The sequence below is a fragment of the Coccinella septempunctata genome, chromosome 2 (genome assembly GCF_907165205.1).
Source record: "Coccinella septempunctata chromosome 2, icCocSept1.1, whole genome shotgun sequence".
NCBI lineage: Eukaryota > Metazoa > Arthropoda > Insecta > Coleoptera > Coccinellidae > Coccinella > Coccinella septempunctata.
Window position 1 is genome coordinate 28,110,703 of NC_058190.1, and position 23,850 is coordinate 28,134,552.

The window sequence follows — 23,850 nt, forward strand, 5'->3', positions numbered from 1 at the left end:
GGCTTTCAACAAAAAGGACCCGTGCTTCATTCAGTCGGCATCGATTGGCTGAGTTTATCTAAACTGACCAACTCAAACAAGAGCGAAACCTGTCTATCGCTACTCACCTTCGATGTCGACACATTCCCCATTGGTATACTGAAGGTAGAGACTTTTGCCATTCCGATTCATTTTGTTTAAGTATTATTGTTTGTGTATAGGTATAGTATACAGGGTGTTTCGTGAGTCGTTGGCCATAGCCCAATGGTCTCTACAGAATAGTGATGGTTCATTTTAATCGTTGGAGCTGGGATTCTAGCGCTCTCCGTATGAAAAACAACTTATATAGGATTTTTATTCATTCCTCTATTTACTTTATCCTTCAATTTCTCTGACCGTCTATTTTGAACTGATATTTCTCCCGGAGTTGAACTCCGTAAAATATTCTGAATAGAAAAAAAACGTATGAAATTATGGATTATAAACCCTAATTTATAATCCTTGGTAAGAAGTCACTCCATTCCTCTTTGCATATAGCTTATTATTCGCTTCGGCATTTTACTCTAAATAAAGGAAAAAATTAACAGACTGTAGCATTGATATCAGATATACGGTATTGACCGTGTTGGAATAGTCGTTCTTGAAACTGGACAGTCATCACTACGGTGTATACTACGGTTGATTTGATTGATTGATTTTTAATTCGCTTATGACTTTTTTTTATTGATTTGGTGCTGAAAGATGGATCCACAGAAAAAATAGATCGCTGGGCTGGGCTTACTAGTTAAGTCTAAATTTACAGTTGAAATATGTATGAATTCACTTATTAGGATGGAATGAAAAAAATTAATCAATTTTTCAAGATTTATTGAAGGTTTTGTATGAATGTCAATTTCATATTTGGAATTTTCTCTCTGGGTCGAAGCGGTCGGAAAATTCTGCCCACATTTCTGGTCTGGTCTCCCTTACATGTGTTGTTACCCTTCTGACCACATCCTTTTCCTCTTCAGTACATATTCCACAGTTAGTTTTCATTATTTCAGGCACAATAACTGAAACAATGTTATAAATTTAATTTAATGAAAATCCATTGAGATTTTTTCACAATCTCTAATATAAATAATGAAAATAGAAATTTTTATTATTATTATTATGACTGCACCTGATAGGCCAATGCACGAGACATTCAATAGAGAGATGAGACGCGAAATACAATCCCAAAGAAGTGAAAGAAATAATTCTAACAAACATTCAGCTTTTAAATCAACCATAAAAGCTTATGACCATGGAGGTGGGGAATGAAGCTCCATGTTTATGAGAGTTATATCGATGGAATAGCAGTAATTTTTTCTTTTTTAAGCTTCTGACAGTACTGGAAAAGTTCATTTAATATCGTTTATTTTGGCAACAGTTCATTTGCAGAATGGAATTGCATTGGCAGTTGACCTGCCTCATCTGGAATTGTTGGAAGGTGCTGGAACCGCACTAAGCAGTCAAGTACCTCTTTGAATATGCAAACAAATGATAACCCAAGGTTCCAACTGTCAGAGTGATGAGCTGTGGAATGGCCAAATTTTTTTTTGATCTTTTGGGATGAGTTCATGATGGCAAATAAAAAATATTTGGGGCATTACACAGAAACTTACATGAAAATCGAGTTGGTGGTTCGATGATTCAGGGTTGTGGTGTGATCAAATGTTATAACAGCTGATTTTCGCCAAAAAAGTTGATATTGATTTCAATGATGTAGTAGATAAATATTAAAAATATGCCCTTAACAAAATTTTTTAGTAAACAGATTAATAGACACTTTTTAACTTTTTATATAATACTATTCTTTATTTTATTTTATCTCCCATTTTGTTTCCAATTACTACATATTCCCTTACTATGGCAGGACAACGTCTGCTAGTTCAGCTAGTTTATTATAAAATTAACTAGCAAGCCGGAAAATTCAGCTTTTTGTGTCGATTTGTTTTAAACTTTAAATAACCATTATAGAATGAATTTCATAAACAACAGGACCAAAAACACTACTCCTCATTATCGATGAGTTGAATAGGTACTACCATTGAGTATTAGAGGGTCTAATACTCAATGGTACTACCTAACCTCAACATTGAAGACTGACATAGATTTGTTTACATTTGTATTTGGTAAACGTCAAAACTTTCGAATTTTTTCTTATTTCCGAGATGGCTCCCTGGTCGAGAGTATTTGCTGGGTATGCTACGGTTATTCGTCTTACGATTGGCATTTTTCGCGGCCCCCAATATGACGTGGTTCGCTCTAGTGATGCCCACGAGACCAACGTGGGCTCGAGACTTTACTGTAGTCTCGTCTCGAGTCTCGTCTCGTAGGCTCCTAGTCTCGTCTCGTTCGAGAGTCTCTTAAAAGTCTCGTGGTCCCGTCGTTGATAACATTTTTTAAAAGCGAAATATTTGAATCTACTCATTATAACGCATATTCTAGTTTATCTACCGAGTAATTCTTTCCAATTATTTGCCTTTGGAAGTATAATTATAAATAATATAATATGAAATTCATTTATTGATTGTTGTACTTTTTCAAGACCTATAGAAGCAAATGAAGCAAAACTGCCGCCTATCATTCAGTATCAGAAATCAAATATCTAGTTATAATTCTTTTAAATCTGGTGAAAGAATCGAGTGTTTTCCGGAGAAGATTTTCAGATTTTCGGCCTCATTCGACATATTCTGAAGTTGATATTTTAATATCGAAGTAAAGTTTTAGAATATCAAAATCGAATTTCGAATTATCTTTTATATATTCACACACATTGAGTTTTTATGGGTTCACTTTTATTCTATTAATTCTACACCATTTCCTGTTGTAATTCAGGAATAATCAATTGAAATTCAGAAAACATCAAATGTAATTAAGATTAGTCAATTCAATTTCAGAAATAGTTATTTGAAATTCAGTTTAGTCACATTTATTTCAGAAATCGTCATTTGAAATTCAGATTAATCATTTGTATTTCAGAAACCGTCAATTGTATTTCAGAAAATATCAATTGTAATTCAGAAAATAAAATTCATTGAATTTATAAACCTTCATTATCTTAAAAAACACTAAACTCTATGTATATAAACAAGAAAATGTAACAATTTAAACGCCTACAGGCAAGTCGTCCATGGCAATAGCAGCTGCATGGAAGGTGGTGCTATGCTGCGATGCTCTACATAGCACAATCACCCCAACGATTGTGTCCTTAGCCTGGTCAATAATATTCTCCAGATATGCAATTCTTTGTTCAATAACTCTTGGAGGCACACAGTCAGGAATTTGCAGGTTTGTTACCACATAGCCCTTTATCTTCGACCAAATGATTTAGATTGGGTTCAGCATTGGAGAATAAGGGCTCAGTCGCAGCAATAATGCTCCACAAGGGTTGATAATTGTTTTCAACCTCAAATGGCATGCAGAGCCGGAACTAGGATTCTGGCGCCTGTGGCGAATTCTCATAATGCGCCTCTTTCCTATGTTGATTTGTATTTATCTTTCATAATCGAATACCTAGCTTTTTTTGCTCGGAAAAATTTTTCCTATTTTGAAGAAATTAATACAAATAAAATCAAAATAAAAGGGATACGAAATAACAATAACATGAACTATAATTTGACTTTTCTTGCTTTGGTTTCTGCAAGAACATCAATGATGTCGTGATTCTTTTTCTTTTCTATTGTTGGGACTGCTATGCTAAATAAGTCAGCTTTTCCTGTCCAGTAGACCTTAAATAATTTTCACTAATTTCAATTTGTTGAAAGAACATTAATATGTAGCTGTGGCAGCTGTAGTTACTGATAAAGTCATGAATATTTTGAGTGGACACAAATTTGTATGGATCTGAATCGGGACTATACTTCAATGCTTCCTTGTTTAATTCGCTAAGTAGAAAGCCTTGCAAACATATTCCCTCGAGAAAGCTGTCTTCTGGCACTGAATCTTTCTTCGAGTTGCACTGAAATATAGTTCAACACTTGAATGAGGTCCTTTTTCAGCTTATTCTTCTAGTCAAAATTAAAATATTTCATCATCAGCTTCTCCTCCGGGCTATTTTATTTTTCTTCTCTTTTCCTCTTCTGTAACCTCTATATGTGATAATTTACCAGCTCTCCAGTTCTCCAGGAGCTATTGTTGTCTATGTTCTGAAGGAGATACCCCCAATCGGCTAAGGTTTTGCGCCTCAATCGGTCTCCGATAGTTTTTTTGTAAGTAGATCTCGACATGGCCTTCGTTATCGCGTTGGTTGTTATGCGACGCCACAGCCGTCAATAGAGACATTCTTTAGAAGGCTGTGGCGACGCATTCTGTTTTCAGACTGATGGTGTGGACTATATCTTAATAATTTATTATTACTAAGTATTTAATTATTATTCTCCAGTCCATGCTGTGGACTACGGACGTTGTTTACAATCCCACCTGTATAGTGTTCGTTTACGTTCACATTAATTTAATTCACACACATATGTATAATGTGTTTGGCATATTTTTATAATATTATGTTTTGTGTTAAATATTGAATGAAAAATATTCAATTGGAGAGAATACTGTTTTTTTATTATTTTTATTTTGCGCCCCCAGATCGCTAGCGCCCGTGGCGACCGCCTCTCTCGCCACGCCCTCGCTCCGGCTCTGATGGCATGGTAGCATTATCACAAACGATCAAGCGTAGTACAAAAGAGCCAAGGGAGAGGAGGGGCATTCATAATCAATCACTTAAGCTATCAAATAACACAGTGTGTACCTTGAATAGGATATGTGATTGATAGAGCACAATTGAAATAATAAATTATTTTACGTATGTAAAAGTTTTATTCTGATATCATTAAAATGCCTATTAATTAGATAATATGTGAGAGATTCATCTGACATAATATTCGTACTCTTTCTTACTTTCTGAATTACAAATGACGGTTTCTGAAATACAAATGATTGATTCGGATTTACAATTGATGGTTTCTGAAATCAAATCGACTAATCTGAATTCCAAATGACCATTTCTGAAATTAAATTGACTAATCTGAAATACAATTGACGGGTTCTGAAATTAACTTGACTAATCTGAATTTCAATTGATCATTTCTGAATTACAACTGGAAATAGTATAGTTTGAAACTCTTTGTTATTAACATAAATCGTATCACTCATATCGGTCGGGTTATTAACTGTTTGAATGAATTGGGGAAATTTGAGGCAACTATTTGAATACATCAATAAGTGAAAGAAACAGAGTCTTTTAAAAATTCCGTATACAGGACGATTCGTAACCATTGAACTAAAGAAGTTCAATGTTCGTAACTATTAGGATATATGAGCTGTATTCGGGTTCGAACAAGAACCGTTCTAGAACGGTCAGGAGTTTGCGCATTAGAATGTTCTTGTTCGGGTTGTTTTTGGACTGTTCTAGGACTAACTTCTTCGTGTTCGGGTTTTGTCAGAATAATCCTGGGACGATCCTAGAACTATCCAAATTCAGTACCTGAGAACTGATCTAGCATATTTTAATAACGTTTGTTTCGCGTTCGGGTTTTCATGAAATGAGAACCATCCTCGAACAATCCTAGGATTCGATACTAGGGCGCAACAGTTCTGCGCAGTTCTAGAACAATTTTCGGACTCACCGAAATTCGAACCCGAATACAGCTATGGGTACCTAATAGATTTTCAAGGCCCATTCGGTCCTATCAATAGTTATGAATACGTCTGTATATTATCATTGAATGCTGCTCATTCTGATGAAATTTTCCATACAAACAATTGTATGGGAAAAATTGGAAAAATTGATGATATAACGAATATTTAATTTTGACAAGAAGGGTTGTCTGAGTTATGTTCCGATGTTTATTAGCTTTAATTTATCATTGTTGTTTAATTTTAAGTAAATACATCGAATAAAGATTGTTCGATCTAATAAATTTCATATTTCATTTCCAAAAAGGCTTATGGTGTGCCATATTACCCGAAATTACTCTAATATTCGTATTGTCAGATGTGAAATGTTTCAATAAATTCTACTACTGTCGATTGATGGTTTTGAATTTCAATCAATCATTCCCGATCTCAATTTTTTTGTTAATGAAGCTTCTGCACCCGAAATGATTCCAAAGTTTTCAAAATAGAAAGCAATATTCCTCTGAGCCTTCCATCGTCCGAATTACTCACGAGACTACGAGACCACTGCGAGACTCTCGTACGAAACTCGAGAAAAGTCTCGTCTCGTATCGTACATGGATTATCAGGTCTCGTCTCGAGTCTCGTCTCGTTTTTCAAGACGAGACGAGACGAGACTCTCGAAAACGAGACTTTCGTGGGAATCACTAGTTCACTCATAGATGCCCTTTTCATTATCTTCGTATGCAAATTTGAGTTTCTTCTTCCGATAAGAACAATTTTCAATACATCAATAGGACGATTACACAATTTTTTTTGCCGTTTTCAATCATATGTATTAAGTTAATCTCTAGATTAATTTAAATTTATTTTTATGTAAGTTTATAAGTGTATTCGTCTACTCTTATTCGAATAAATAATACGAGATAACAGACGGAAGGAATTTTTTCAGAGGAAGTGCTTCGACATGTCTATTTTTGATTCAATTAGGAGAACTTTTGAATTCAAGACCATATCCCTCCAACCCTTAGTGTTACAACCCCAGTCCCTATATTTTGAATAGGGAAAAGTGGGGTGAGTAATTTCTACTTTGAAGGATCTATTATTTCTGAGTCCAGCGTATCAATTTTATTTCATTTAATCCATTGATTTTCGAGAAATTCAAATTCAAATTTTGTTCACTATAAGTCATTTCGTTAAACATGATGTGTGAATCAATAACTGCGGAGAGAGAGAGAAAGAAAGAGGAGAGAAATTGAATTTATCGATCATTTCATCAACAATTAAGGTTCAATAATTTCTTTATTTCTCAAGAAAAATGTGTGTGAGAACCGTACATTATCTTTCGAATTACCGAATAAATGGGTAAAAATTTACACAGCATGCTTAAAGCTTAAGGAGAAAACAATTGTTATTCAAAATTTAAATGTGAATTACTCGAAAACAAATGGATTAAATGACAAAAAATTAAATACGCTGAACTCAGGATAGAAGGCCCTTGCAAATGAGATATCACTTACCCTATCCTTCTTATTCAATATACAGGGTGATTCAGAACTCGAGGCGAAAAATTGAGGAACGTATACAGGCTGCTATTCTTTATAAAAGAGTAAAATAAAATTTTTGGATATTGCCTTGCTTCCGAGATATAAGTGTTCTGCATGTCATCAATTTTAAACTTCAGTAGCTGAAAAAATACAGAAAAAATTAAATCCAATATTCAAAAATGCCACCATTAGCATCGATGCGTGCTTGGCAACGCATAATAAGGGAATCGTATACTAATTGCATGTTTTACCTATTCTGAGTGGATTCGATTGCATTAATAATTCGTTCCATTAATCGATCTTTAACATTCATTTCCACTGCGAAAACTTGTTGTTTCAAATGTCCCCATACAAAATAATCCAAACGATTCAAATCAGGGGATCTCGCTGGTCATAGCACCACCAGCACCAGTACGAATTTTTTTTCACGTTTAATCAAGAATATCAGTCTCTATATGTCCCTTCATTTTTCGCCTCGAGTTTTGAATCACCATGTATAGGGGTTAATTGTGATTGTAATACTAGTTAATTAATTAATTAGTTATTATTAATTTTGATGAATTTATTGATACTCGTTTGTACATTTGAACTGTACAACTGGGGTTATACAATAACAACAAAGGGTTGAAACGACGCGGATGTGAATGTGATCTCTCAAAAGTTGTCCCACTCGAATTAAAAATAGACGTGTCCGAGCATTTTTTCGAAATATTTTCATTCCATCTGTTATCCCATCTGTTTTGTTTTCGCAAGCCCACCCTGGGTGTATTTTATCGACCAATTTTTTTAGAAAAATTTCTTGGAATTTTGCATCTTTTCTTTCAATATTAGAATATAAGGATTTGAAACTGTTAGTTTTATGAAATTAATTGAATTAGCTACTGACAAAAAATATATTTAAAACGTACCTACTCGTTTTTCATATTTCTCACTATCTTAACTCCTTAACTGACTATACTGATACTCACATTTTATTTCGTCAATCAAATCAGGACATCCGCTCCTTTCCATGATACAGTTGAAATGATGTTCTAATACGGCATCACTGGTTAAAACTTCATCAACGTCTACTTTAGGAATTTTCTCATAAATTTCTCTATTTGGTCTTGCCGAAACAGAACCGAAAAAGCAGAGAATTGTTAGCATTAAATACATTTCACGATTTTTTCACTGAATGTTTGGCGGTATCGGAATATGTAACAATTTTATATACTCCTTTACTATATAATTTTGTAATTACTCCTGCCAAAGTTTTGATGATACTATAATTTTTTGTCCAATTAAAGGAGAACGCATGCAAATTGAGTTAATCCATAGGTATCAATGAGGCATTTGATATTATACCATTAGCGAATATGATTATGTGGAAGAAGCATACTAATTTGCTAGTTCTTCCAATTATTCACATTCAGTAACGTTTTGTTAACAAATACGCAAATTTTATAACATTATCTAATTATTGAAAGCTTCCTGTTTTGTACAAACATCATATATCTCAAATATTTTCTTCTATGCAACTGTTTTTTCAAGAACTATGTTGCTGTTGTTTTATTTATCATTCATGTCATTTATATGGAAATAGCTTAAGCCTCCGGCTTAGCTAGCGCAATATATCATGGTAGTTAAGATATAAATGAAATAATTCAACAAAGAAAATGAGCACAAAATCAACAAACCTCACTATGAAGAATAAAATCGAGAAGAAGTAGGAATTAATAGTCAACATCAAAATATTAATGAACATGTAACGAAAATCCCCACGATGAAGAAAACTAAAAACAAACTGTAATAACCGAAAGATTCTCCAAACTTTCTTGAAAAAAAAACTCGACAATTCCCTACGGCTTATGACGTTATCACCACAGATTACAGTATCTAATCAAGCAGGGATGAAGTGATTTCTTACCAAGGATTATAAATTAGGGTTTATAATAATCTATAATTTCATACGTTTTTTTTTCTATTCAGAATATTTTACGGATAGAGCAATGATGTGATTCAGGAGCTTTTAAGCGCTTATTCATAACCGCTTATTGAACGAGAAATGAGAATTGAAAGAACCTTTTCTTTTTCAGGTTTTTAGCTGAGGGCTACTATTTAGAGCGTCATGTAAAATTGGCGACACAATAGTAAGTAGTGTTTTGGAGCTTGTATCCGAATACTATGCAATATTGGGAGAGCACAAGTTGAAAAGTAAGATAGGCTCAAGAAAAAGGAAAAGGGCAGCCCAAGCGTTGGTTTTTTCGGCTGCTGAAAATTGTTGCCCCTTTTGAGTTAATAGTGCTCATTGGCAAAAGCTAAATCTATCAATTAGAATTATAACTGACACTATTAGATCTTCACCTATTGATAGTCAAGTTATCATTACCAGCAGTCTGCGAAATACAATCATACAACATAAATAATTCTTTCAGACATGGTATATTTCCAGACTCCTCGAAACTAGCACTTATAAATTCACATTCAAAAGAGGCAACCCAGAACTCCTTGACAACTACTACAACTTCAGGTCCATAGGTTCATTACCAGCATTCTCCAGAATTTTCGAACTATATACCTACTTGTTTCAACAAGATTGACTGAATACTTTAAAGAAAACCCCTTTTTTTCACATACCCGACATGGGAGCTCAACGCACTAACTCCATAGATTAACTCAGACAGCAATCTGTCAATTCTTGCGACTTTAGAGTCACTTGAGTACGGTAAGGTGGCTTTGGGTATGTTCCTGTACTTCTCTAAGACCATAGAAATTATAACTTACAGTTAGGTTAGTATATCTATGTCACTTGAGTACGGTAAGGTGGCTTTGGGTATGTTCCTGTACTTCTCTAAGACCATAGAAATTATAACTTACAGTTAGGTTAGTATATCTATGTCTATAAGACTCATTGCACAAAGAATGTCTTCTTGAGAAATTAGAGTTTTAGGACTGTGAGGAAACACAATTAAATGGCTTGCTTCATTCATGATTCATGAGTTACCATCACGCAAAATAAAAATCAAGTAAAGTAAAAAAATATCAATAAAAACAATATGAATCGACCAAGGAAGACATCGGTACACTACTCTTATTCTTCGTTTACCTAATAAACGACCTAGGCCACAAGTAGTGCTGCAAGATGAAGGAAACATGGTCAATTTTGTCGACGACACAAATCTATTTACGAGTGCCGAGGATTATGAAAACATCTCGAGACGAGCAACATTTTTTTGATATCAAAAAAATGGTTTAACCAAAATAATCTTGTTCTAAATGAGGACAAATCAAAAGCCATTCTTGCTGATATAAATAGATCAAACAAAAAATTGTTATTTTCCTAATAAGTGTCGAAAGACTATGCAGTTCTCCACTCCGCGTCGTTAGGACAAGCTGTCGAGTGCGGAAAAGGCACTTTCCACATGAGTTAGGAACAATATTTTTCCTACCAGCGTAAATGAAACTCTTTCTTGGAGAGTCTTGAAACTGACGTTATAAGAAATTATAGTCCATTCAAGAATGATTGACATCTTATGTGGCTATGAAAAATTGAATTTAAGTTGGTAAAAGTCCATAAGTTAAGATTTTGTGTTGCGGAATTCAGGTTGGTATTGTAAATGAACAGTGATCTCTTATAATTGTATAATTGTAATCGAAGATTTGCTCAAAGGATGCAAATGATGAAAACTTCACTAAGCTTTCCCCATTGTCACGAGATAGATGAGGATATTTTCAACAGATTAAGAAATATTTTTCATGAAAACTTTTATTGAAACATCAAAATATTTTCCGTTCCTCGATGTAAACAAAAAAAAGTGCATTAACATTTTATTCACTTACAAAAATTGATCCCAGGGGGCATATCGTTTTTGAAATTCCCAATTGATGCCACTCTTCAATATTTGCGTGAGTACCTACTACTTTCCAAATGTCAATGCGTGTGGAAAGTACCTAATACTTTCGAAAAGCTAGTATAGAAAAAATCAGATTCAGTAACCTTATTACACTGGAACTATCAACTATCAAACCGTGTCAGATTTCTGGCAGACCTATTTACCCCCGGTTTCATGAAGCTTGATCGGAGAATCAACGCTTGATTTAACGATAAACGTCAATTTGTTTTCAATCGCTAAATCAGTCATGAGCATTCAGAATATCATTCTTGCATCAAATTATGATCTTCATACATTCATTCAATGATTCTAAATTTCTACTTCTTCAATATATTCAGAAATGAGAGAGTTTCAGTTATTTCGTTTTGACAATCGTGTGACTGTCAAATCGTTGGTCGAACAATCAAACTTTTATGAAACCTGCAGTATATCGATCAGTTCCTCAATTGGCGTCAACACATAGAAATCCTTTCAGTGAAGTTGAGTAAAATATGCTTTGCACTGAAATCAATAACCCAATATATGAATGGAAACATCATAAGAACAGTATATTTCGGAAACTATATGCAAATATGGAATAATTTTCTGGGGAACAATTGAACATTTAGAGAAAATATTTTTAATTCAGAAGAAGTTTATGGCCTGTATCTGTTTGAATCCATTCCCTTATGTTCTTACATAAAAATTATTTTGAAGCTACTGGGCGAACTAAAATTTTATGACGTCATTTCATTTAGATTTGAGTTTATTGTAACTTTTCATGTAATTCGGATATATTTGAAATAAATAAATATCTTATCTTATCTTATTCAATGGTTACAAGTTCTTTCAAACATTGTACCGCCCAATATTCGTAGATAAACTGCTGAACTGAATTATGAATTTTTGCAATGAATATTTCCAATTCTGTCCTATATTCCTGAAAAGCAGTATTCAAAGACTGAAATCGCGAAAACCTTTATGGTCTAACTCTTATCTCAATTCGAATGTAAGGGACAAGGACATTTAGTAGACTGAATGGAATACGTGGACTATTTTCAACGAAGAATTAGTAAGTGATCCCTCGAATAGCGTTCCTGGTTTTGATCTTCCCAGGAAAATATGGTCTACTCTGAATCGTATAAGATCATGTATCGGACGTTCCAATAGTATGCTTTTCAGATGGAATTTAGTTGAAAGCTCTACTTGCGATTGCAGAAAACCAGAAGAAACCATAAATCATCATTGTCCCATTTTTATGTTTTTCAAGGAATTTTTGCATTGCGAAGTGCCCTTCAATAACAAATATTTTAACTTTTTTCGTGAACAGTTTAAGTTCTTACAATCCACTACACTGTTTTTTTCACCGGGGTTTTTCCCTAAATGCATGGTACACTGTTACGCTAACCTCTGCTAAAACTGTATCTCATACACATGATACAATTATTGTTTGATGTTAAAATATTTAAATTTTGTTAGTTCATTTTAACACACTCTGTATATTCGATATCCAAGAAGTTTTTCCGTCAATTTTCACACATGCAAATTCAACTTTTCACTTCTCATAGCTTTGCACGATCCCAACAATTTTGATGCCAAATTTCTTTATAATAGCTGCTTTCACCCACCTTAATTATCATTGTGCTAAGTACAATAATAACTCCATCGGTCCTTGCCGCTGTAAATCTAACAACAGCTGATCATCCTTACGATGCTGGCGTTCCGACGCTCAGTTAGCATCCAGACGCCAATTCTACGCTATCGTGAAATACAGAGTATCGGGTTCTGATAGTGTTTTAGTGCGGATGATCTACAATATGGTAGTGTACGAGATATTGGTTTGCTGAACTGAAAAGTATGAAGTTCCATTACACTATCCCTTGAGTTTTTTCTATTTGGAATTGTTAAATTGTCCGATCACAGAAGCGGTATGGTCATTATTTTGGATTTTCGTCTCAGGAATTTTTAGCATACCGCAAGATTTTCGAAGATATTTTGTTAGTAAAAAAAATGGATTTTGTGAAAGAATTCCTCCAAAGGATGCGTCAAAATTAAAGAGGGACTTCAAAATTGATTATGAAACTGGCCGTAAGTGTGCAAAAAAAATCGAATGATGAAATTAAGCAGTGTTGAGCTCGGTAAATGGTAGTTGGGTATACCATAAAAAACAGAGTGCTTCTACTCCTGTGATTCAATACAAAAATCAGCTTCCGAATCAGCGATAAAATTTTTATGACTAAATTTTTATTGTGAACATTAATCAGTGAATATTTCATAGTTGATTGCGAACTGATTTATATCGAAAAAGTGAAAACCATATATACCTTTATCATAATATGAAGGCGAGTATAAAGGATTGTTAGATGAAACTATAATTTCTTTCAATATGAGAAACGGGTTGAAACCTCTGGAATATATTTGCTGACAACATTCGCGTCTTGCTAATTATGTAAAAAAATTTTAATAACTATTTCATGATGGTGCAAGTCGTGGTAATTGAGAGAATTGGTTTTTAATGAAAATTTCTTGAATGTTTTCATCGGAATAAACTCCTTTTGAATTCTTGAATAGTTTCTCCACACAAAATGGTATTTTCGAGAAAAACGATAGCGAATCACCACACTTTTCACTGATTTTCTGATTTCTATTGGTTTTGCATTATTAGAAATAAACCCTATGCATATAGAATAGAGAAAAGGAATAACAAAACATAACGTTTCGTTAGATCAAGTTCAACCATCTTTCCTTTTTCAAATGGAGGAAATATTTAGAACTCTCTTTGAATGCCAAATTCAACCATATACAGGATGTGAATGAATACTTGCGACAAAATTTAGTGTGGGTGGTTTTATGTATATTAATTTTTTTTGAGCCCCTCCTCAGATACAGCCCTCTACGATGGTACCTGAAAAGCAAATTTAAATTTTTTTCGTAGAAACCAGAACTTATGTTCATCATAAATAAAAGACATAGTATCTTTTGAAAAAAGTGGAACAGCACCAATATTTCTTTGATTGCCTTCTCCCTCCCATAAAATATGAGGTCAATTTCTTTTTTGTCAGTTTTCTGGTTTCTAAGAAAAAATTAAAAATTTCTTTACAACTGACATCATAAGTGTCATCATTGTATATAAGCAATGGCCGCTAAAAAAATATATACAGGATGATTCTTTAGGAAATGCGCATGCACTACGGGCGCCTCTAAATAACCTTTATTTTGTGTACTTTCGAGAGAAATGAGCTAGGCAGTTAAAATTTTCAGGGTAGATTGAGGTGGTGGATGCGCCGGTTAAGTTGGCGTAGAAATCCGGTCAATAGTTTCAAACTTATATAGACATCTTAATTTTTTTTCTCAATATGCAAGAAAATACTGATCCAATACGAAGGTCACTAAGAAAAAAATCTTCAAAATTAAACTTGCATCTCACGAACTATTCCCCATCAGATGACACTCAAATTTTGTACAAACCTTCGAAAGGTCATTTTAAAGTTAAATACAACTATTTGATCGGATTCGTGTTCTTGAAACAATTTATTTTTATTGGAGGTAACGACTTGAAATTCGAAGCGTATATACCGGCCTACGACAATCAGAGGTTGTCCAAATTTCAAGTGCATTTATGCAATAATAGAGAAAACGCAACTAGTTGAAGATAAGAGAGAAGAACTCCCGTCTGAGTCCCCTTGAAATGAATCGAAACAAACTGTTTAATAGTAATTTCAACTCTTAAGCAGAAAATTACATTATGGATGTATTTCATTCAAGATTCGGTGGGAATTTCGATTTTCATTCTAATTTCCTTTTCCAATATACCTATCCTATTTTTTTTTTCAAAATTTTAAGTTAATTTTTTTCGGAAACAGAGAGATTGGTCAATTGTAAATGAATATGTTGGAGGGCATTTTCGAATTCATAACCAGAATGGTAAACCATCCAGTTACTGAACTTACCCAGCGCTGCTTAGCCGCAAGATTTTTTTTTCACAGTGTATATGAGAATAGGTACAGATAGGATCTTGAGAACTAGAATGTGGCCCTAAAACGTTTTGAACGGTGATGCAAAATTGGATCGACATCTGAGGAATATAGTCTGGGAGACATACTTATTGTAAATTTTTTAAATTATTTTGTAGTGATGCAATCTCCGCGGAAAACTAGTTAAGTCCAATTGGATCAGTTTTTTTTATTCAGAAACTAAACTCTAATCTACAGCTCTTTTCCTTCAGTGTTTACGATCGGACGGACATAATTAATTTTCGATCACACTCGTAAATAATATTAAGATTTGTTCAGTTTAGAAGGAAAATCAGTTGGCATCTCTTGTGACAGGCGAGATCACGAGAAAAATAAGAGTCAAGAATTGGTCTAGGACTCCCGAATCCTTTTCGGAAAATCGAATCAATCAAATATTTAGCCATATCTTGGTTTCTGTTTGAGATGTTTCAAAAGTTTCAATTTTTTTTTTAGTAATTTTTATGGCATATGAGATACTATCTATGAATAATCAGTTACCAGAACTATAAATGAAAATTTTTAAATAGGACACCCATTATTTTATAACATAATGTAGCCTCAGATTCGTCAAATATCATCATTTTACCATTTTTTTGACATTTGGCTATTTTTATCATATGAGTTCATTTGAAGTAAAGCTATATTCATACTCCTCATATATAAGTATTATATTTTTCATTCACTGCAAAATATAATTAGTCTAGAGGCTAATTTTTAGACTGATCTTCTTGGATAGATGAAATATCATAAAATGGTATAATTCGAATGATAAAAGAAAACAACCTGTCTATCGATCGCTTATATTGTGTGTTCTGAATACTGGAGTGAAGTGGCTCTTTTTCATGTAAATACATAATTAAACTAGAAAATACATATTTTCTCATTGAAATGATTTATTTAACCATTGCTTGTATTTCGCCCTCACCTTAGCATCTACATTTTCAGGTGGGTGAAGATATACTTGAAGATGCTATTGGGATTACGAAATACCTAGGTGAAGTGACCAAATATCTCATGCTAGGGAAAATCATATCAGTCGATTTCTACTTCCTAGTGTTTTAGATTATTACCTTTCTTCGAGTAAAGCAGTTGATTCATTTAGACGCAGGTTGAATTAAGTATACCTACAAATTAATGAAAAATATGTTTAATTGTCCATTTCAAAAAAAAGTAGATTACACATTAACTCAGAAACAAAATTCATGATGAAAAAACCGGTAACGTGTTGTTATCGAATCATAGATAAACTAGGTTGAGAAATAAAGGGTGCATATTAATTTGAAAAATAGCAAATTTCCTTCAATGATAATTTATTTTTCTACAAGCGTGCGCGTTCAACCTTTTTCCCTCACGCATTTCAAGTTGCAAAGACTCACTTTTCCAAAACGTGCGGGAAAAACGCCTGCTATTTTATTATTATTATTATTATTATTTACAAACAAGAGTTGAGAATGATTCTATAAACTCAAAACAAATTGTCTACGAAAAAATGTTCACATGCTGAAATTGCACACAGAAAAGTAAAAGAAATCCATCACGACATCACTGCGAAGCCGCACTCCACCCGTCGAAGGCATTCTTGAAAGCATTCACCGATGCAGCACCGACAACATCCACAGGTAAACGATTCCAAGCTTCAAACACCCTATTTGATAGAAAACTCTGGCGATGAGTTGTTCTGAATTTCTCCTTCAAAAGTTTATATGAATGTCCTCTGAGATTATTTAAATTTCTCCTAAACATGTCACAAAACTCTTCTCCGAAATGACCGCGAAGGGAACGGTATGTTATTATCAGATCACCTCTTTGGCGTCTGTTTCTGAAGGAGGGGAGGTCAAAAATCCTGAGACGATCCTCATAGGAAGGACGATCCCGTCGGTAGGGAACACGCGTGTTCCATCTTTGCACTGACTCCAGTAAGTCCTCGTCATGTTTCGTAGATGGCCACCAGACTGGACCCACGTATTCGAGTATCGGTCTCACATATGTTACAAAAAGTGTACGAACAGTAGAAACATCGGCACCCCCGAACATCTTGTTGATACAATAAGTCAAGCGTTTGGCCTTGGCGCAAATGAAGGAGACATGCTCAGACCACTGCAAATCCTCAGTCACCACCAGCCCAAGATCGCAGTAGCTGGATACAGTTTTCACAGGTTCACCATTAATAAAATAAGCTACACGTGGATTATTCCTTCCTATATGAAGGACGCAACACTTATCTACGTTCAGAGGAAGGCACCAATCGCTACACCAAGAGCTAATGAGGTTCAGGTCGTATTGCACACTCTGGGTCTCAGTGAGGGGAAAGTTATAGATTTTTGTATCGTCAGCGAACATGGAGCATATCGAGCGGAGCAAACAGGGAAGGTCAGATGTGTATAATAAAAATAAGATTGGGCCGATTATGGAGCCCTGGGGTACACCAGAAGTAACAGGCCTTTCAGTGGAAAATGATTCACCGACTCTCACTTTATAGGAACGATTGGACAAGAAAGCCTGAATCCAAGCTAGTAAATTCCCCCTTATGCCCAGATGCTGCAGTCTATGTAAGAGTCTTCGATGAGGCACTTTATCAAAAGCTCTAGCGAAGTCTAAATACAATACATCAACTGGTACACCCATGTCCCATGCTCTCGTCCAGTCATTCAAGCAGTTCAACAGGTTGGTCAATGTCGAGCGTCCAGAAGTGAAGCCATGTTGTTCCTTAGGTATCAACTTATGGGTCGAAGCAAACTGGACGATGTGATCGCAAACTATTCTCTCCAACACCTTGGACACAGTGGAAAGCAAGCTGATGGGCCGATAGTTTCGTGGGGACAACTTGTCTCCCTTCTTGAACACTGGAGTCACAGAAGCCATAAGCCAGTCTTCAGGAAGCTTAGAGTCTTTAAGTGAGCAGGAAAATATTCTACAAAGAGGTGAGGCTAATGTGTCGGCACAACGTTGCAATAGTACTCCCGATATGCCATCACGACCGGGAGCAGAAGCAGTTTTTATAAGCTTCAAGTATTTCCTGACCAAACCGTCATCAATCTCGATGTCGGAGATATCCACCTCACAACGGGGCGTCCGGACGTCAGGAAGTGGGCCATTTGGTTCCATGGAAAATGAGGAGAAAAATATTTCTTTCCCGCACGCATTTGCGTGCGGGAATGGATTAGCAGGGGTTTTTCCCGCACGCAAATCTTATAGAATAAATTAAATTCTATCATGTCTCTATGCACGGAACGTCAACGATGAGTAACCCATGGTAACGACATGCAGAATTACGTCTGTCATTTTATATGAATTAATCAAATGAGATATGATCTGTATCGTGCAATTGATATATTTATATATTTCAAGCGCTTGTAGAAAAATAGTTATTTTCCTATCAAGTGCGGAAAGTGATACTTGCCCGCACGAAACTGCTGTTGCCCGAACGATGCGAAGAAGAGTTCGGGTAAGCAGTTGAGTGCGGGCAAGACACTTTCCGCAAGAGTTAGGAACAATATTTTTTCTACAAGCGCTTGAAATATATAAATGTATCCATTTCACGAAACAGATCATATCTCATTTGATTAATTCATATATAATGACAGACGTTATTCTGCATGTCATTACTATGAGTTTCTCATCGTTGACGTTCTGTGCATAGAAACATGATAGAATTTAATTTATTCTATAATATTTGCGTGCGGGAAAAACCCCTGCTAATCCATTCCCGCACGCAAATGCGTGCGGGAAAGAAATAGCAGGCGTTTTTCCCGCACGTTTTGGGAAAGTGACTCTTTGCAACTTGGAATGCGTGCGGGAAAAAGGTTGAACGCGCACGCTTGTAGAAAAATATTGTTCCTAACTCTTGCGTAAAGTGTCTTGCCCGCACTCAACTGCTTACCCGAACTCTGCTTCGCATCGTTCGGGCAACGGCAGTTTCGTGCGGGCAAGTATCACTTTCCGCACTTGATAGGAAAATAACTATTCTACAATCAGATGAAAGTAGAATTGAAGGGGTGAATAATTAGTGTTTAGTTTTTCCAGCCATTCAAATTCAAATTTCAGATAGAAAACTCATAAATTTTTGTTTGATATCTCCTATAATTCAAAAGCAGAAGCCTTTTGCCATAGGTCCAACATTACTCTTGCAATCAGAGAAATAAATATAGGATGTAGCGAAATATTTGAAACTTTTTTCTTCAAGAAAAGAGTCCTTGGTGATTTTTTCTCTAACACTTATACCTCTCCAGAGTACTCGAGATGCTGTCATAGATGCATGGGTGAGCATAGAATTTGGAGGACCATTTCTATACGCCGATTATTAGAAAACCCTCAGAAATTACTTATTTAGCACTATTAACCTTATAAGACCAACGAGAACGAAAAATAAATTATAGATACTTGGAAATGAAGGCTTAAATTAGTTCTTACAGAATGATCCTTCCATTTCTCGAATTCCTTTATGCAAGCCCTCATTACAACGAGATTATTTCGCGATTCGTTTCCAGCGATAGAAATTCCAATATGCTCGTTATGAAATGAAATCATTAATGTTTATATTTCGTATGACGATTATTTTGGGCTTGAAGCTCCGACACTCTAAAAATAGCACCCATAGGCAAGGTCGCAAGCTCAGTGAGTTCGAACATCGACTTAATGCGATGACACATCAGACTGCTAGCTCGTTTTTCCGAACAAACCTTTGGTGATAGGGGAAAATTTGAAACCAGCAGGGTATAACACATCATCATGTCGCTCTGATAGTTTCGCGTATTCTGGAAATTATGAATATAGGGTATTGATACATCAATCGTTATTCCACTCTTCACCACATCGCATTTAGATTCATTTGAATATGGAAAAAATGAAACTTTTTTATCATTCCTTCAGAAGAAAGTCAGAAAAAAATATATTCGGTTTGTGGATGTTGAAAAGTATTTGATTTAAAAACACCTAGATGTGGTTAAACGTCATAGACCTCTCCTTGGTCCACTGTGTCTTCTGAAACATATGGGGTTATTCAAAAAATATAATAAAATATAACTTTCCTCACGTTTTCGTTGATGGAATTACAGACAATTCGTTGAAATTTTCGATATATTAATAACCTTTAATCATCCTGCACAAAAAAAGTAAGGTTACCTTCCTTCTGTTTGTTTAAGTGGTATTTCTAGGAGTAACTAACCCGAAAAACCCTATCCTCTTTCAAGATGCAAATTTTAAGAGGGGTCTACACCGTTTTAGTGGTCAGTTCAAAAAAAGAAAATGAATATCATACGTCAGAAACCACTAATTTATATGGGGTTTTCATTATAATTCAATTCAATCAGTTCGTCATCTCGGAAAGTCCGGAAAATTTTTATTCGTAAAACGAAAAGAAAAAAAATTAAAAAATTTTTTTCAAGGGAAATAAATTAATATTCATTTATGTTATTAACTTTCCAAGGTGCAGTTATCTCTTCTATGAATTTTCACATGAAAAATTTTTTCGAAAAGTCTCCCCATTGGCTATGATTCGTATCCTGGTGAAATTGAGAAAAGCATTCGTTAAGTGCTGCCATCTTTTCGTCGAAAGTGGAAACTATTGTAATATTCGGTACTTCTACTCATCGCTCAAGTGTTCTGACAACACCCCACATTCTGGTAGTCTCTACCCCTTTACGCCTTATACAAATAGCGAGAAAGTCCTGTGGTATAAACTCCTCTTAAGCTGAAAATCTTATTTTCTGAAACCTTGGAGTGTTTGTCATGAAAATGTAACTAAACTACCCCAGATCTAATGCTTCAAACCTACCCGCTTTCAAGAAAAACGGCCTGAAAGAGTAGAAATTATGCAAAACTATTAACATATCTGACATTATTCCAATGACATATGTCTTGCCCTTTCAATTCCTCCACATTTTTGAGTATTTTTTATTCTTTTTCTTAAAGAATGATGAGATAACGTATAAGGTATTTCACGATAAGCCATAGAGTGGTGGAAAATGTAAGTCATCAAGGACTGTCAGTTCTTTTGTATTCTAAGATTTATGGATTTTGGCGTATTAAATTTTTCATATCGATAACTTGGGAATGAGTGGTCCGATTTTGATGAGATATGTTGTGGGCCCGTTTACTTCGAATAACCCTTCCAGATGGACCATGCAATTCCAAGATTATCAGAACAGAATATTGGGATTTTATCTTTCAAATGTAAAAATCTCAAAATTTATTTTTTAAGGATCAGGTAAATTGAATTTTTTCAATTCTGAAAACAAGAATCAGTTGATAGTGAGACAGAAAATATAAATTTCGATAGTTGAAAGATAAATCTAAATATTCCGAGAACTGTCCTGATAATCTCGTAATAGCATATTCCACCGGAAAGGGTTGTTGGTAGTAAACGAGCTCACAAAATATCATCAAAATCACCCATTCTCAAGTTATGTATATCGGAAATTAGACCTAAATCCATAAATCAGCCTATGTATGCTGCACCTACGAGCAGTGGCGACGATTGAGCGTAAGAAGTGGGGGGGCGTAAGGTGAAATCTAAAACTGAAAATGACATTGTAAGAAATTGCTTCATGTTAGTTCGATATACAAAATGCGAGGAAAAACTGAATGAATCGTAATTATTGTCATAAGTTGTTAATTAATTTATCAGGTAAAATTCAGTAAAAAAGAACAATTAGAAGTATAAATATAAATAATAAACAGTATGATATGTCTTCTCAATGTGTATTTGTTTTAAAATGAAGCGAGATGTCTTGATTTCCAGCTGGCATATTTCTACTACGCATTCTTCTTATTCGATAGCATCTTTCTCAATGGCTAGTGGCAGGTATAGCTAAATGTGACAAAAGTTCTTGAAGCAAAAAGAATTCTTCAAATGATTTTTGATCCACTACAAGTGCAGTGGACACAGGAATAGTCAAAAACAGTTGCAGAAGTTTGAACCAATTGGGGAATACATACCTACCTACTGGTTGTGGACATTTTTTGACTTGAATTGTGAAACCAAATTTGGCACCAAAAGACGACCAATTTGGTGTGAAACATGGTTCTTTCTAATAAAATTCCTTTCCATTGATCACAGCTTCAATAACTCGATATAATTACCCCTGTTATCAGAATTTTCATTCTCTCTATGGCCTTTAGGTGTCATTCATAGGATAAGAATTCTGAAAATCAGTTGGATACTTTTCAACAAAATTAACTTACCCTTCTTAAAATTCACGAGATTCTAGCTTTTTCGATATGTTTCAAAATACTTCATCTTTTTATATATGTTTTTCATCGTCAGTATTGCGGATTAAGTTAAACGGGAAGTTGTTACTCATTGAAATTTATTATCTTTATTGTTGCTTTAGAATATTTTTTTGAAATTTTGTATTTGTTTGAAAAAGTTTCCATTGAAGCGTATTAAAACAATCAACATATTATTAAATGTTTATTCTTTTTTTTTTCGAGGCAATAATTTTTAATATTTTTTTTTAGTGGGAATGAAATGACTGCTCTAGAATCACCTATACAGTCATCAATGGGCAGTTATGGGGTATGTTCCGAAAGCTTGCTCTTGTAGTGTAGCTGTAATCGCAAGTCGGAATTTGTTAGCTGTTTGAAAACTGTACAGTGTGGTGTGTTTCACATAAGCGGGTTATTGAAGTTTGTGACTTTAATTGAGCAGAACTAATAAATGCACCATCAATATAATTTTCACGGGATATCCAATGAGGACTATCGACAAAATATTTGATATGATCATTTCTTTCCACTTTTGTTGATATCAACTTCCAGTTTTCCCGGAAACAGCAAAATTTTGCTTCTATAATATACATAGGTACTAAGAAGAATTATTTTTCTCATATTATATGCTTAATCAATTCTAAATAATCATTTCAAGCAATGTCATTCAAATTCGAAATCGAAATTAGAAAAATTTTTCCTTGTTGTCTATGCTTTAATGAATACTTACGTCCAGTATCCAAATCCTTTTATGCTGAAAGCTTCCTATAGTGTCATTTTCAGTAGTGTTAAAGGAAGCTTCAAAATTAAAGGGACTGCATTTTTATTATAAAACTGGCTGTTAGTGTCAGATTTAGAAGAGTTGACATCAAGCATTTATTGAACTATAAGAAATATGGATATTTTCCGGATGTTGATTTTGCTTCAAATGAATATATTTACTATCTTATATTGAAACTGATGATTGATACTCAGAAAATACGGGGAAAATATTTTGTGCAAGAAAAATTTTGTCGTCTTAGAAAACTGAAAGTTGAAATAAAGAAAAATTATCTCTGTACCAAGTTTAAAAACCTTTCGAATCCACAGATTTTTTTGTTGAAATGGTTCAACAAAATTGAATTTGTGGTTCACTTTTCAATCTTGTTCAATGAATAAGTTACAAAATCCAGTGAACCACTCACGTGAAACACACTGTATACGTACTCTCAATATTTTAACAATACTAGAACTGTTTGGGCACCGCAGTATATGTAGGTTAGGCAGAGAAACTGGTGGCTTGAAAAATTGTTCAACGTTTTTATGATCATAGTTGAGCATTCTTTATAGTTTGAGCTTAGTTAATGTACAGGGTGATTGGTGACGTAAAAGGTCAACGGATCATTGAAAATGGAGGACCTCAAACTGAATGAGGATTGGGGAATTAAATATCCCATCAGGATACTGGTTACAGAAATGTAAAGTGATTGATGAAAAAATGCTAAATCTATTATCTCCCATATCTTTCCTTTCAGCTAATATTTCACAAGCATGTTCTTATATATACATATTTTTAATCAGCATAGGAAAAAAAATCGAAAAATTTGCAGGCCCGAATATAAAAATTAAAATCAACTT

General features: G+C 34.5%; 2 protein-coding genes across 6 annotated transcripts in view; one reads left to right on the plus strand and one right to left on the minus strand.

Moving 5' to 3' along the window:
- Positions 1 to 829: 829 nt before the first annotated feature.
- Positions 830 to 19,663, minus strand: LOC123307720 (allergen Tha p 1-like). Of its 2 annotated transcripts, none has more exons than XM_044890140.1 (2): positions 19,438 to 19,663; positions 830 to 1,031 (listed from the first exon to the last, which is right to left on the minus strand). In XM_044890140.1, exons 1-2 carry the CDS (start codon positions 19,451 to 19,453, stop codon positions 874 to 876), a joined length of 174 nt encoding a protein of 57 aa, XP_044746075.1. In that variant the 5' UTR covers positions 19,454 to 19,663; the 3' UTR covers positions 830 to 873. The 2 variants fall into 2 exon arrangements, with proteins under 2 accessions (XP_044746075.1, XP_044746073.1); XM_044890138.1 differs by lacking the exon at positions 19,438 to 19,663 and adding an exon at positions 8,132 to 8,377.
- Positions 12,717 to 23,850, plus strand: part of LOC123307719 (receptor-type tyrosine-protein phosphatase kappa) — a 59,076-nt gene continuing 47,942 nt past the window's right edge. The window contains exons 1-2 of one of the 4 annotated variants that reach the window (XM_044890135.1): positions 12,719 to 12,869; positions 22,486 to 22,543. In XM_044890135.1, coding sequence (XP_044746070.1) covers positions 22,539 to 22,543 — 5 coding nt within the window. In that variant the 5' untranslated portion in view covers positions 12,719 to 12,869; positions 22,486 to 22,538. Of the gene's footprint in view, positions 12,943 to 22,485; positions 22,544 to 23,850 lie in introns of all 4 variants that reach the window. The other 3 variants (XM_044890134.1, XM_044890136.1, XM_044890137.1) reach the window with 3 other exon arrangements.